This window comes from Lontra canadensis, unplaced genomic scaffold (assembly GCF_010015895.1).
Source record: "Lontra canadensis isolate GAN:19392208 unplaced genomic scaffold, GSC_riverotter_1.0 scaffold57, whole genome shotgun sequence".
NCBI lineage: Eukaryota > Metazoa > Chordata > Mammalia > Carnivora > Mustelidae > Lontra > Lontra canadensis.
The window spans coordinates 10,869,483-10,883,839 of NW_022631051.1; the positions used below are offsets into that span (position 1 = coordinate 10,869,483).

General features: G+C 48.4%; 1 protein-coding gene across 3 annotated transcripts in view; it reads right to left on the reverse strand.

Annotated features, from left to right (window-relative positions):
* Positions 1-14,079, reverse strand: part of KLHL22 (kelch like family member 22) — a 35,091-nt gene extending 21,012 nt beyond the window's left edge. The window contains exons 1-2 of one of the 3 annotated variants that reach the window (XM_032875928.1): positions 13,969-14,079; positions 8,012-8,277 (exon numbers count right to left, since the gene is read on the reverse strand). In XM_032875928.1, coding sequence (XP_032731819.1) covers positions 8,012-8,238 — 227 coding nt within the window. In that variant the 5' untranslated portion in view covers positions 8,239-8,277; positions 13,969-14,079. Of the gene's footprint in view, positions 1-8,011; positions 8,278-8,556; positions 8,568-9,267; positions 9,734-13,968 lie in introns of those variants that run through there. The other 2 variants (XM_032875927.1, XM_032875929.1) reach the window with 2 other exon arrangements.
* Positions 14,080-14,357: the final 278 nt, after the last annotated feature.

Genomic DNA, 14,357 nt, shown 5'->3' on the forward strand with positions numbered 1-14,357 from the left:
GCTGCCTTGGGCTCAGGTCATGATCCCAGCGTCCTGGAATCGAGTCCCACATCGGGCTCCTTGCTCAGCAGGGAGCCTGCTTCTCCCTCTGCCTCTGCTGCCACTCTGCCTGCCTGTGCTCGCGCTCTCTCTCGCTCGCTCTCTCTCTCTCTCTCTCTCTCTCGCTGACAAATTAAATAAATAAAATCTCTTAAAAAAATCTTTTAAAAAAAGATTTTGTATATTTATTTGACAGACAGAGATCACAAGTAGGCATAGAGGCAGGCAGAGAGAAAGGGGGGAGCAGACTCCCCACCGAGCAGAGAGCCCAACATGGGGCTCGATCCCAGGACCCTGAGATCATGACCTGAGCCGAAGGCAGAGCCTTAACTCACTGAGCCAGCCAGGCGCCCCTCTATATTCTTTTTTGAACAGTCCAGATTCTTTGTCCAATTTCTATTAGTCTCTATCTTGTCAATTTGACGAAATCTGCCCATCTTCGAACAAGTAGAACTTTTTTTTCTACCTCAAATCTTTTTATTTTATGATGCATTTTGCCATGCACCAAGTTTGACCCCAATGAGATCAAAGTCTTACACCTGAGGTGCAATGGTGGGGAAGTCGGTGTCATGTCTGCCCTGGCCCCCAAGATTGGCCCCCTGGGACTGTCTCCAAAAAAGATTAGTGATTAAAAAAAAAAAAAAAAAAAGGTTAGTGATGACATCACCAAGGCAACCAGTGATGGAAAGGGTTTGAGGATTAAAATGAAACTAATTCTTCAGAGCAGACAGGCCCCAAACTACCTGGGTGGCTCAGCTGGTTAAGCACCCAAGTCTTGATCTCAAGAGTTGTGAGTTTGAGCCCAGGTTGGTGTTGGAACCTACTTAAAATTTAAAACAAACACAGAACAGACAGGCCTAGATTGAAATGGTACCTTTTGCCTCAGCCCTGATTATTAAAACCTTCAAGGAACCCCCCAAGAGACAGAAAGAAGCAGAAACAAATAAAGCACAGTGGAACTGTCACTTTTGATGAGGGTATCAACACGTTAGCCAGAGAACTCACTCTCTGGAACCATTAAAGTGATCCCGCTGTGGCTTGCAATGCTGACGGCTGCCACACTCATGACATCATAGGCGACGTCAATAGTGCTGTGTTTGGAGAAATGCGCAGCTACGTAAGAACTACAAAGGAAAATATTTCAATAAAGGATCATTTGACAACAACAACAAACTGTTCCACCCTAAGTTTATCTTGGTACATGTGAGCCAAGGGGCAACTCTGTTTCTTGAGAGGGCCACCCCATCATCTCCTTCCTCAAGTTGGGATGCCCTCTTTGCCACACACCAAGTTCCTGGCAGGCTTGTGTCTGTGTTCAAAGTCACTACTTCCCCAGTAATGTTCCCACATCTCTTCGGCCACCAGAAGCGGTCTGGATTACTGCAGCTCCATAACATGTGTGACCATAGGGTAGGGCGAGTCTCCTTTTATTAGCTTCTCAGTAACTTCCTGGCCATTGCTTGCTTTTGAAAATCTGGACTTTAGAATCAGTTTGTGCAATCTTCCCACCCCCCCATAAAGTCTCTTGGTATTTTTATGAGGAATGCATTACACATACAGACTGATGCAGAGAGAGCTGGCATCTCTGTGATGGACACGATGGGTTCTTCTATCTCACAAGCCAGCCTCTGTGTCTCTGTAGAGATCTTGGAGGTCACCTGCTCACAGAGCAGGCACTGGCATGTCACATTTATTCATACACATTTTATTCCACACGCACCCCCTCAGGGTGCTTTCCTGTGCTCTGTGGTACACTGACTGACTCTCTGGGGTGTCCTTGCAATGTGTGGACCTTGACTGGATCCTGAATGAAGAAGGTAAGAAGGAAGGAGACAGAATATATTTTGGGGACAATTAAGAAAATGTGAATATGGACTCAGTATCAGATAAAATTATGGAAGGACTATAAATGTTCTGAGATTTACAGTGGTCTTACAGATAAAGTGGAGAAAGCTCTTATTCTTGGAAGTGCAATGAAGTATTTCCAGATAAACTGTTATATCCCCAACTTACCCTGAAGCAAATATGCAAAATGCTAACTGATGAATCTAGGTGAAGGGCACAGGCTATTCACTCTCACTGTACGGATCTTTCAGCTCTTCTATAGCGTTGCCTTTTATTTTTCTAAAGATTTTATTTATTTATTTGACAGAGAGAGAGAGAGAAAGAGAGAGAAAGAGCAAGAGCACAAGGGCAGGGAAAGGAAGAAGCATGCTCACCACTGGCCCTCTCAAGAAACAGAGTTGCCCCCTGGCTCACCACTCCCCGCTGAGCAGAGAGCCTGATGCAGGACTCAATCCCAGGACCCTGAGATCATGACCTGAGCCAAAGGCAGACGCTCAAACAACTGAGCCACCCAGGCGCCCCTGACAGCTTTCAAAATAAGTTAGGGAGGGAAAAAAAAGTTGAAAGAAAAATAAAATATATATCCACCCCTTTTGTTTTTGCTGTTTTAACCAAAAATGGATGCCTGGTGCCTGAGCGGCACAATTAAGCGACAAACTCTTTTTTTTTTTTTTTTAAGATTTTATTCATTTATTTGACACAGCACAGCAGGGAGAGCAGCAGAGGGAGAGAGAGAGAAGCAGGTTAGCAGAGCAGAGAGCCCAATGTGGAGATCAAATCCAGGACTCTGGGATCATGACCTGAGCCGAAGGCAGACGCTTAACGACTGAGCCACCCAGGCACCCCAAGCACCCCAAGAGCTGAAACTCTTGGTTTCAGCTCAGGTTGTGATCTCAGGGGCCTGAGATCTAGCCCCGTGTCAGGCTCTGGGCTCAGCATGGAGTCTGCTTGAGATACTCCCTCCCTCTCCACCCCCATCCCCATGCACATGCTCGCTCTCTCTCTCTAAAATACATAAATCTTAAAAAAAGATGGGGGGGGTGCCTGGGTGGCTCAGTGGGTTAAGCCTCTGCCTTCTGCTCAGGTCATGGTCTCAAGGTCCTGGGATGGAGCCCCACATTGGGCTCTCTGCTCAGCAGGGAGCCTGCTTCCCCCTCTATCTCTACCTGCCTCTCTGCCTACTTGTGATCTCTCTCTAATAAATAAATAAAATCTTTTAAAAATAATAAAAAATTAAATTAATTTTTTAAAAAAAGAAGTAGTAGTCCATACCTCATAACCATTAGGATGGCGACTACCAAAAAAACCCTGAAAATGATACGTGTTGCTGAGACTACAGAGATAATGGAACCCTTGTGCACTGCCGGTGGGAATGTAAAATGGTGACAGCTACTGTGGTAAATAGCATGGAGACCCCTTCCGCACCAGCATGAATACACTTCACTACTCAGCTGTACACTAAAAAATAGATATAAGATGGTAAATCTTATAATGTGTTTAAGATCACAGCAGGGCACCAACAAAGTAGGTGGAGGGCATGAAGAGCACAGAACACTCTGCAAGGAGGGCTGCCTCTGCTTCTAGGATACCACTACTCAACTCCAGTGAGTGCCCTAATGGGGGCCAAGTATGTTTCAGAATTCAAAAGGTTTCAACTGGAGAGACACAGCACCCATGCCACATATGATGTCACACCCCTGCAGGGTCTGGGTCTGTACTCCCATCCAAACTCATTAGTATTTCCAAAGCAAAATGTAAAAGACATATACTAAGTAGGATAAAAGTAAAATCAGTCTCATATCAGTTTAGGGCAGGCTTTGTTGTTTAACAGATTGGTACCAAAATTTAAAAAACAAAAACAAAAACTGGTGAAAATATGGCAATGTGGCCGAACCCAGAGTTCCCCATCCCCCCACAAAAGTAAGGACTGGACAGCTACCAACTAACAAAAACAGCTCTAGGAGACCCCCTGAATACACCTACAAAGTTTTCGCAACATAGTAGAACAAAAAACCAAAACAAAACAACTTTCCAATTTCAGGGCTATGGGGGTTTCAGAATTCTGGACTAGTGTTTACAAAAAGAAACAGTATAGGGATGAAGAGTAACTTTGAAAGAGTTACCATGGTGAGGGGGTGAGGTGGGGAGGTGACGTGGGAGGGCAGGGAGAAAGTGGTGCTTTCAACTCTTTTTCACCAATTCAAAGAGTATACTTCAAAAAGTATTTTAGGGATGCCTGGGTGGCTCAGTCAGTTAAGGGTCTGCTTTCAGCTCAGGTCATGATCCCAGGGTCCTGGCATCGAGCCCCTCATCAGGCTCCTTGCTTTGGGGGGAGCCTGCTTCTCCCACTGCCTGCCCCTCCCCCTGCTTGTGCTATCTGTCAAATAAATAAAATCTTTAAAAAAAATTTTTTTGGAGACCCTTTCTCTTTCTCTGCTCTGAAAGCTTAAATGGCATTAGAGTCTGTTCATTAAAGGATATGACTCCAGGACACGTCTAGGCTTCGTGTTTTTGTGGAGAATATAACTTTCTTTTTCAGGGGTGAAGTTCTGTCAATATATATTTTCTACGAAATCATCAATTTTATCCAAATTTTCAAAATCAAAGTATCAAGTATAGTTGACTACCTTATAATTCACAGTACGGAAACGAAGGAGAGGTCTATGACCCAGAGAGACCACATATAGGACAGAACACTTATGCCCCCTGACACACAGAGATGGGGAACACAGGAACCAGCACAGGAGAAGTAGACAGGGCAAAGCACGAGAGGGTCATGGGAGCCAGAAGATTAGTACAGTGGACAGTTATTACCACAAGTGAAAAAAAACAAGACCCAGGGCACCGGGGTGGCTCAGTGGGTTAAAGCCTCTGCCTTCCGCTCAGGTCATGATCCCAAGGTCCTGAGATGGAGCCCCTCTCTCTGCCTGCCTCTCTGCCTACTTGTGACCTCTGTCAAATAAATAAATAAACTCTTAAAAAAAAAAAACCAAAAGAACAAAAAACCCAAGATGCACAGTTTAGTTAATCCCTAAGCCTAGCACAGAGTACACACCAAAGGAGGATTCCTGCAGGGGGTACCTCCTAAGACAAGGGCGATCCAGGGCTATGCAGCTCTCTGTCCCCAACAGGTCAGCAGCCTCCTGCAGGGAGGAGCCAACCCTGAGAGCCAGAGGCTGGGAGAGGGTGCAGGACAACTGCAGAAAGCTTCCCCGAGGAAGAAGTATCTCAGCTGGGCCCAGAAGACAACACTGTGGTGCAGGAAAGGCAGAGAGCACTGCAGAGTAACAGCAAAAGTAGAAGCAAGAAAGCCTGGCCATGTCTGCCCTAGGTCACCACTGGTCATGCTCGCTATAAACTCCTTCTGGAGAACAGGAGGTACTTTTACCATGAAAAAATACTTCACTTGAGGGGCAACTGGGTGGCTCAGTTGGTTGGGCGGCTGCCTTTGGCTCAGGTCATGATTCTAGAGTCCAGGAATCGAGTCCTGCATCAGGCTCCCTGCTCGGCAGAGAGCCTGCTTCTCTCTCTCCCTCTGCCTGTCACTCTGCTTACTTGTGCTCTCTATCTCTCTATCAAATAAATAAATAAAATCTTAAAAAAAAAATACTTCACGGGGCGACTGGGGGGCTCAGCTGGTTAAAGCCTCTGCCTTTGGCTCGGGTCATGATCCCAGGGTTCTGGGATCGAGCCCCGCATCGGGCTCTCTGCTCAGCAGGGAGCCTGTTTCCCCGTCTCTGCCTGCCTCTGTCAAATAAATAAATAAAATTAAAAAAAAAAAAACCAAAAACTTCACTTGCTAGTTTCTAAAATCAAAAATGAGAACTTGGGGGTCTGACTGGCTCAGTTAGTAGAGTGTGCGACTCCTGATCTCAGGGTCATGAATTCAAGCCTCATGATGGCAACAGAGATTATTTTAAAAACAAACAAACAAAAAACAGGGGTGCCTGGGTGGCTTTAGGTTAAGCACCTGACTCTTGTTTTTGGCTCAGGTCATGATCTTACAGTTGTGGGATCGAGCCCCACATCAGGCTCTACCTTGAGCACAGAGTCGGCTTCAGATTCTCTCTCCTTCCCCCTTTGCCCCTCCCCTCCCAGTCTCACTCCCCACTCCCTCTAGCTCTCAAATAAAATCTTTAAAACAAAAACATACAAGCAAAACAAAACAAAAAACCCCTGAGAACTATAACCAATACTTGAAGTTGAAACAATGAAACAATTGGCTGGAATGGGAATCAGGTGGCCATGGCTGGGGCTCATTCCTGAGCCTTTCACCAGGGTACAATTGAGGGCAGTGGCACTAATTCTTCTCAATGTGCCAATGGCTGGGATGGGGTCATGAAGGAGGCCACAGAAACTCCAAGGGACCAAGAATCCATGGCTGGGCGGGGGCAAGGGGTGGGGGAGGAGGAAGGTCAGAGGCTTAGGCCCTCAATATGAAAAGGTGTGGGACACCTGGGTGGCTCAGTGGGTTGAACATCTGACTTCTGCTAGGGTCATGATCTCGGGGTCCTGGGATTGGGCCAAGCGGGGCTCTGTGCTCAGCGGGGAGTCTGCTTCTCCTTCTGCCCGCCCCAACTCATGCGTGAGCATGCTCACTCTCTCTCAAATAAATCCATAGATATAATCTTAACAACAACAGCAAAAAAGATGAGAAGGTGTGGGTGAGAAGGTAGATGGCCAGGGAAGGGGCACAAAAGGCACAACTTCATATATGGTTGTGTGGACAATGTATACACACAACTTGACCACTTGTCCTCAGGACCAGAAGCCTGATGACCAGGGTTCATGTGGGCTTTTAGTTAGCATTATAAGGACACCACTGGGCCGGGGGGTGGGGGGGAATGAAAGACTAAGGCATAAAGTGCCAGTATCTTAAAAAAGGTGTGTATGTGTCTTCGTGTGTAAAGAGAAACAAATATGGTAAAATGTTAACAACTGGTATTCAGGTGTTCGTAATATTATTCTTCCAACTTTCCACAGATCTGAAATTTCTCAAAATGAAATGGTGGGGAAACCAGAGTAAATAGAAACAAAATCTATTTTATACCAAGATACAGAAAATTCATTTTATAAAATGCAACAGGACAAGTCAAGTCAAGCATGTTGTCTCTTAAAAAACAGGAAAAAAGGGGTGCCTGGGTGGCTCAGTGGGTTAAAGCCTCTGCCTTCGGCTCAGGTCATGATCCCAGGGTCCTGGGATGGAGCCCCGCATCGGGCTCTCTGGTCAGCGGGAAGCCTGCTTCCTCCTCTCTCTCTCTCTCTGCCTGCCTCTCCGCCTACTTGTCAAATAAATAAATAAAATCTTAAAAAAAAAAAAAAAAAACAGGAAAAAAGGGGGCGCCTGTGTGGCTCAGTGGGTTAAAGCCTCTGCCTTAGGCTCTGGTCATGGTCTCAGGGTCCTGGGATTGAGCACCACACCAGGCTCTCTGCTCAGCGGGGAGCCTGCTTCCCCCTCTCTGCCTGCCTCTCTGCCTATTTGTGATCTCTGTCAAATAAATAAATAATCTTAAAAAAAAAAATAGGAAAAAACAGGGGAGCCTGGCTGGCTGGGAACAGCATGCCACTCTTGATCTCAGGGTTGTGAATTCCAGCCCCACCCATGCTGGCTAGAGACTACTTAAAAGTAAACAAACTTAAAAAAAAAAAAAAAAAAAAGGAAAAGAGAGAACAGGTCCCAGGAGAGCTGAAAGAAAACCAGATTCGAGGGCACCTTGGTGGCTCAGTCAGTTAAGCATCTGCCTTGGGCTCAGGTCATAATCCCAGGGTCCTGGGATCCAGCCCGGAGTCAGGCTCCCTGCTCAGCGGGGAATCTACTCCTGCCTCTCCCTTTGTCTCTCCCCTGGCTTGTGCTCGGCTCTCTTGTTCACTCTCTCTCTCTCAAATAAATAAAATCTTAAAAAAAAAAAAAAAGTAAAAAGAAAAACAGATTCAAAGACCCCTCTGTCCCACTCAGTGTTGGTGAGTCACTACAACAAGCAGTGGGAGGAGCTCAGGGAGAGCAAGGGACTTGGCAGCTTCCGACTGGTTCTTCCCACCTGGTCACTGCGGGTGCCAACACAAACTCCTAGTGAAGCCAGGATTGCCTGTGTTACTTTACTTGTGAGAACATGTGCATGTAACTCACCTGAAGTAATCACAGGACGCAGCCAGGAGGATTCGATGGGCCTCAATGTGTCTCCCCTCCACCACCAGGACAACATCAAAGAGGATGCCACTGTCCCGGAGAGCCAGCAGCCCCCGGAGCAAGGCCTGGGAGTGCTGTGCACTCCGGTAGGTGTTGTTGACACAATGCGGGTGTGAGGGCTGCACAGGCAACTTGCACAGCTGAGTGAACTCTTGCTCTTCCGCCATCCTGACCACCACACCAGACCTCACCGCTGCGGCTGTCAGCTGGCAAGACAGAGGGGACAGGGAATAAGCCAGGGAAGCAACACCACACAGTGCACAGGCTGGCCTAGTGGCACCTGCTGCTGATGGCACTTCTGTTCCCTCCACCAGCTCACCAGTGCTTCCCCTGTGGTCTTAAACCCATGAACTCCCTCTCCCCACCCACTTCTCCAAACTTGGAGCTTCCTTCCTGAAGACCTGTGTCCCTTCATCTCCAAGATTCTGAGGGGTTCCGGAGACAGACTGACTTTGGTGGGGGCCTCAGCCCTACCATGGACTCACCACATGACCAAACTGAGGGAAATAAAAGCACCCCACCTGTTGGGGAAATCTAAAATTGGTGAACAATGAATATAAAGCAGCAGCATAGACCAGGTTCTCAAGAGCTCTTCCTCTCCCCCGTTGAAAAAGGATAAAACTGGGGCATCTGGCTGACTCAGTCTGTAGAGCACGCGGCTCTTAATCTCTGGGCTGTGAGTTCGAGCCCCAAACTGGGAGCAGAGTTTACATTAAAAAGAGAGAGAGAGAAGGGTGCCTGGGTGGTTTAGTCAGTTAACCATCTGCCTTCAGCTCAGGTCATGATCCCAGCATCCAGAGAGCAAGTCCCGCATTGGGCTCCCTGCTTGGTGGGCAGTCTGCTTCTCCCTCTACCCTCCCCCCTGCTCGTGATCTCTCTCTCTCAAGCTCTCTCTCAAATAAACAAATAAGAAATTAATTAAAAGAAACACAAAAAAAAAAGACGGGTGCCTGGGTAGCTCAGTCAATTAAGCATCTGTCTTCAGCTCAGGTCATGATCCCAGGACTCCCTGCTTAGTGGGGAGCCTGCTTCTCCCTCTCCCTCTGCCACTCCCCCTGCTTGTGCGCTCTCTCTCTCTCTGTCAAATAAATAACATAAATAAAATCTTAAAAAAATAAAATAAAAAATAAAAGTGAGAGGGAGAACAAAACTGGGTTCCCTCACATAGGAATGGATGCATAAAAATGACAACAGACCTGAGTGCTGGCCAGGAAACCCAGGGGAGGGTCCAGGACCTGTCTTCTTTTACCAAGATTCTGAGAGTCAAGCACAGTAATTTCAACTAGAGCTGGTGCATTCAAGATCATATGCAGCATGTTTCTGGTTCAAGGTTACTTTGTAATAATTGAGTATGTTCAAAACATGCACAATGATTTGAGTTGAAGCCTCAGAAACCCAATCAGTAAAATAAACCTACCTCAAACACACTTTGGCAGTGCATTCTAACTCAGAGGGCAGCCAGTCCTGCACTGCACTCTGGGGCTGAGCTAAGCACTCTAGCTGCAGCACTGCCATCTAGCTAGGAAGCGGGAGCCCAGGAGTTACCTGCCACCCTGCCTATCAACATCTGCCTTCGCCACTTAGGCCATGCCACTATGCCCTGCCCCAAATTAGTTTCTTCTCCAATTCCCTGTACTGTATCTTTAAGAGAAAAAAATGAAGGGGCACCTGGCTAAGGCAGTGAGTAGAGCACAGGATTCTTTATCTCAAGGGTGAGTTCAAGCCCCATGTTAGGTGTGGCGCCTACTTAAAATTAAAAAAGAAAAAAGAGAAGAAGGGGGGAAGAGAAAGAAAAATAGATTCTACTATATAACTTGCCAAACTGGGGCGCCTGGGTGGCTCAGCTGGTTAAGCATCTGACTCTTGATCTCAACTCAGGTCTTGATCTCAGGGTCGAGAGTTCAAGCCCCGCACTGGGCTCCGCACTGGGCTCCACGCTGGGCACAGAGCCTACTTAAACAAATGAAAAAACAAAAAAACAAACAAAAAAAACAAAACCTTGCCAAAAAGAAGAGGGCTCTGTCCTCACTACTACAGCTTAGGAGCACACCTGATTGCTTTGGACTCTCTGCTGCTTCCCATCCAACATGCTCCATTCCTCTCTGTGCCGGCCCCTCAGTGTGCCTCCTGGTTTTGGGAACTTCACCCACCATAACCACTGCTTCTTCCGCACCCTGGACTGGCTCACACACAGACAGCAAGGGCCAAGGGGTAGTCCCCATTAACCATCTCTCTTGACTCGAAACTCTGCCCCATGGCAATGCTCTCTTTTTTGATCCCTTCGGCCAACACACTCTGCTCAGCCCTCCCCTCTTTCCCAAGAATCCACCCTATATTCCCAAATGCACCTCCAGCTCGATGCCTAATCCAGCCAGCACCCCTCCCCACTGGTCTAGCTTTCTTACTCCATACAGCCACGATTTCCACATCAGAAATCTCATGGTTTCAAAGATCTCTTTTCCTTTTTATACCTGTGTCTATCAGACCCCCTCATTCTGATTCCATCTCTCCTATCTCAGATGCCCATCCACGTATTCTCCCGCAACCACCACTCTGGGTCAGACCACAGCAATGACACTCCCAACTGGTTTCCTTCCTCCTGTCCCATCCTCCCCAGCTCACCTACTCAGGCTGCAGGGGGTCCCCAAATGCCCAGTATGTATACCACCTGGCTTAAGAGCTGGCTCCTTACTGCCTTCTTCTTAGTTCTCCCCCACGATCTGGCTCAAAATGATCCTTTCCCTTGTACCTTGTCACTAGCCCTTAAACCAAAAGGGACACCACTGGGTCATCCTCTGAACACCATCAGACTCCCTCTTAGACCTGACTCTTTACAATACCATATTGGTCAAGGTCTAGTTCGATCACTTCTCCCTCTGTCACTCTATCAAGAACACAACAGGCATGCTCCATCACTGAAGCTGGTCTCTCTACCCACCAGCTAGTGCTTTATCTCACCCACATTGCAAAACTCCATAGCTGTTTGTACCACTTGTAACCACATGATTGTGAGCATGTAACTCATTATCTCCAAGTCTAAGCTTCCTCCTCATTACCACCACCACCAGGAAGTCAAGAGAGCCTCCTTCTCTAAGGGTGGCAGTGGGGACTGATTGCTCCAATAGACATCGATCCTTGGTGGGTCCCCACCCCACATCAGCGCTTCTGCCCCTTTGGGAAGGGATCCATGGCAGCTACACTCACTGTGGAGTACAGAATGCATTAGGAGAAGGCTGCCCCCTTGGGCAAACAAACCACATTTACCAAGCACAATTTAAGGAACTAATTAAGCTAGGTGCTGAGGGTGGTGTAAAGAAAACGAAGCAATTCCCTGCTCTGACAAAGCATAGCTCAGAGTGCAACACATTCAAGACCATGCATCAGAGCCTCCTTCATAAAACAAGCATTGGCCACGACCAAAATGTCCATCCTCAGAGCAATGTATGCCGCAACACAGTGAGCCAAAAGAATACTAGACAACAGCTAAAAATGGGCAACCTAGGGGCGCCTGGGTGGCTCAGTCGTTAAGCATGTGTCTTCAGCTCAGGTTATAGTCCCATGGTCCTGGGATTGAGCCCCACATTAGGCTCCCTGCTCAGTGGGAAGCCTGCTTCTCCCTCTCCCACTCCCCTTGCTTATGTTCCCTCTCTCACTGTGTCCCTCTGTCAAATAAATAAGTAAAATTTAAAAAGGGAGGGGTAAACTAGAACTCAAGCTATAGTCAACAACGTGGAAAAATCTCAAAGGCTTGCAAAGGGGGAAAAAGGCACATTGCAGAATATGTATAATACAAAAAGTTTGAAATTACACAACAAAATACTGTCCAGTTTTGCTTATAGATAGGTGTTACAGTAGAACATAGCATAGGCACATTAAAGGAATTCAGGATCATGATTTTCTCCAGGAAGGAAAAAGGGAATGTTTTATTTCCTTAAAACAAACAAAAAAACAAAGAAGACAAAACATTAAAATCTGATAGGGAGAGATGGTAACTTTTCTGTCAGCATAAATTTCTTAAAAACTAAATTCTCAAACTTATTTAATATGTTCACATTCAAATTCAAAAGGCACAGAAAGGTATGTTATGAAACTTAAATTTTCCTCCCACTTATGCCCTAAACAGATCCTCTCCCAGAAGAAAACTACATTCTATCTCCCCTGGTAGGGGTCATCTACAGTTTCAAAGACAAATCTGTAAATCTACACCATTCCCCCCTTCATTAACTTTTGCATATGAAAACTTAATATCCCTCCCACAGTCCATTGTATGGATGAATAACCGCATGTTACTTAAACAATCCTTTTCAGAGACATCTGGGTTTCCTCCAACTATTTGCTTTTGCAAACAGTTACACTGAAAATCATTTAGATATGCCACATATGCAGCAGTTATCTGAGGAAAATTATCTTGATACATAACTGCAAGATCATGCTAATTTCAATGCTTGTCATTTGAATGCATACTGCCAAATGGCCCTCCATAGAGGTTATAGGAATTATTCTCCCACCAGCCAAGTATGGAGAAGCTGGTTCCAACCACTATCTAGCTCAATCGCATTTCTTTTTAGTCTTTGTTGACTTACATGAAAACCAGCATTCACAGTGCAACTATGTTTGTGTAATTAACAAAATTTCAAAAAATTAAGTTAAATGCAACACTCCTTTTGTGATTCCTTTCCCATGAATGTCCTGGGGAGTTCCTTTGGCAGCACTTTCTTTCTCCTATTCGTTTCACAGTGATTACTCTTATCATCAAGTCTTTCCCTGGATTTAGTTCCCTCCAGCTCCGTAACATTTCTGATTCTACTCATCACAAGCAAGGACCCTCCATTCTGTGCTCTTCAAAGCTTTTGAGGGGAGCAGGAAGGAAGCTTTATGTCCCAAGTAAGTACAAACTTAAGGACGTAAAATGATTTTGTATTAACTCATGGATGAGAGTCCAAAGTATTTTTGAAGAATTTTCAACTCAACACCATTTACTGAGCAGGCACCCCTCAGTCCTCTGAAGCGCCCCAAAACATTGTCTGCCTTCAACGAACCCCAATCCTTGGCAGCATGAAGGTCTGCAACAAAGGGAAAAGGGACAGTTGGGAAGAGGAGGGGAGGGAGTAGGTACTAATTTCCAGAATGGGGAGCCATCATAGGAGTGCCAACTCGGATGCGCTCTGGAATGAGTCTTCCAGAAAGCAGAGTTGGGGCATCTAGGCGCGCCAAACCCTCGGCTCAGCCCCGGAGGGAAAAGGACCCCAGGCATAAGGCGATAGCGACCCCACGACTCCGGCCCGCGCCAAGACTGGAAGTAGTCAGAACCCGCGGCGGACGCTTCGGGACCCGGAGATTTTGCAATGACAGCGCGATCTCCGGCTTCTCTTTGGAAACCGCGCGAGCTGGCGAGGTTGGACTCCCTCGGCTGCAGCCCGCGGGCCCCCCGAAAATCCGGCCCCGGAGAGCTGCTGAGGAAACTGAGGCTCGCAGGCCGAGGTCCAAGGTCACACCAGGTGGTGGCAGTCCGGCCCACCCCACCCGCCTGTTGCAGGACCCGCCCGCGCGCAGAACCGAGGGTCGCGGGTGGGAAGGCCGCGCTCAGCCCCGCCCCGGGCGACAGGCAACCCAAGAGCTAGGATGCTGGAGGGCCCGGCAGCCGCGCGGAGGTCCATATCTCTGCTAGCGCCAGCTCCCCGCCCAGCCGCGCCCGGGGGTCCCGCCCGCCGCGCCCCCGCCACGTCAGGCCGCGGGCTCGCCTCAGGCCGCCACTCCTGCGCCTCTGGCCCGCGCCCGCCCCGGCGTCCCCGCGCCCTCAGGGCTGCTCGCCCGGGCTCTGTTGCCGCCGGCCGCCCGCCGCCCACCACCCGCACTCGCTGCCACCCGGCCAGCCCGGCCCGCGCCTGGCAGCTCACCTGGTGCCGCCGCAAGCTGAGGCCGCACTCGCCGGAGGCGGGGGCGGGGCGGGCGGGCGGCCGCGGGGCGGGGCCTCAGCGAGTCACGTGGCCGCGCCGCGCAGGCGCCAGGCGGGTGCAGACGGAGGCCGGGGGGCGCCTAGCTGGAGGGCTGGGGGAGGGGCGTCGAGCTCTGGCGGGCAGAGGGGCGCGGCCCGAAGCTTCTCTTCCGCGGGCGAGCTTCTGGTCTCTGCTCAGCCAAGAAGAGCTCCAGCCGCCTGGTTGACCTTGCGTCTCTACACCTGGCGTAGCTCCCGGCACCTGGCGGGGCTGAACGAATGAATGAGTGAATAAATGAAGCAGTGCCTTTTGGGAAGGGTCGCGCCCTGTAAATCTAGTTCTTCCGCTCC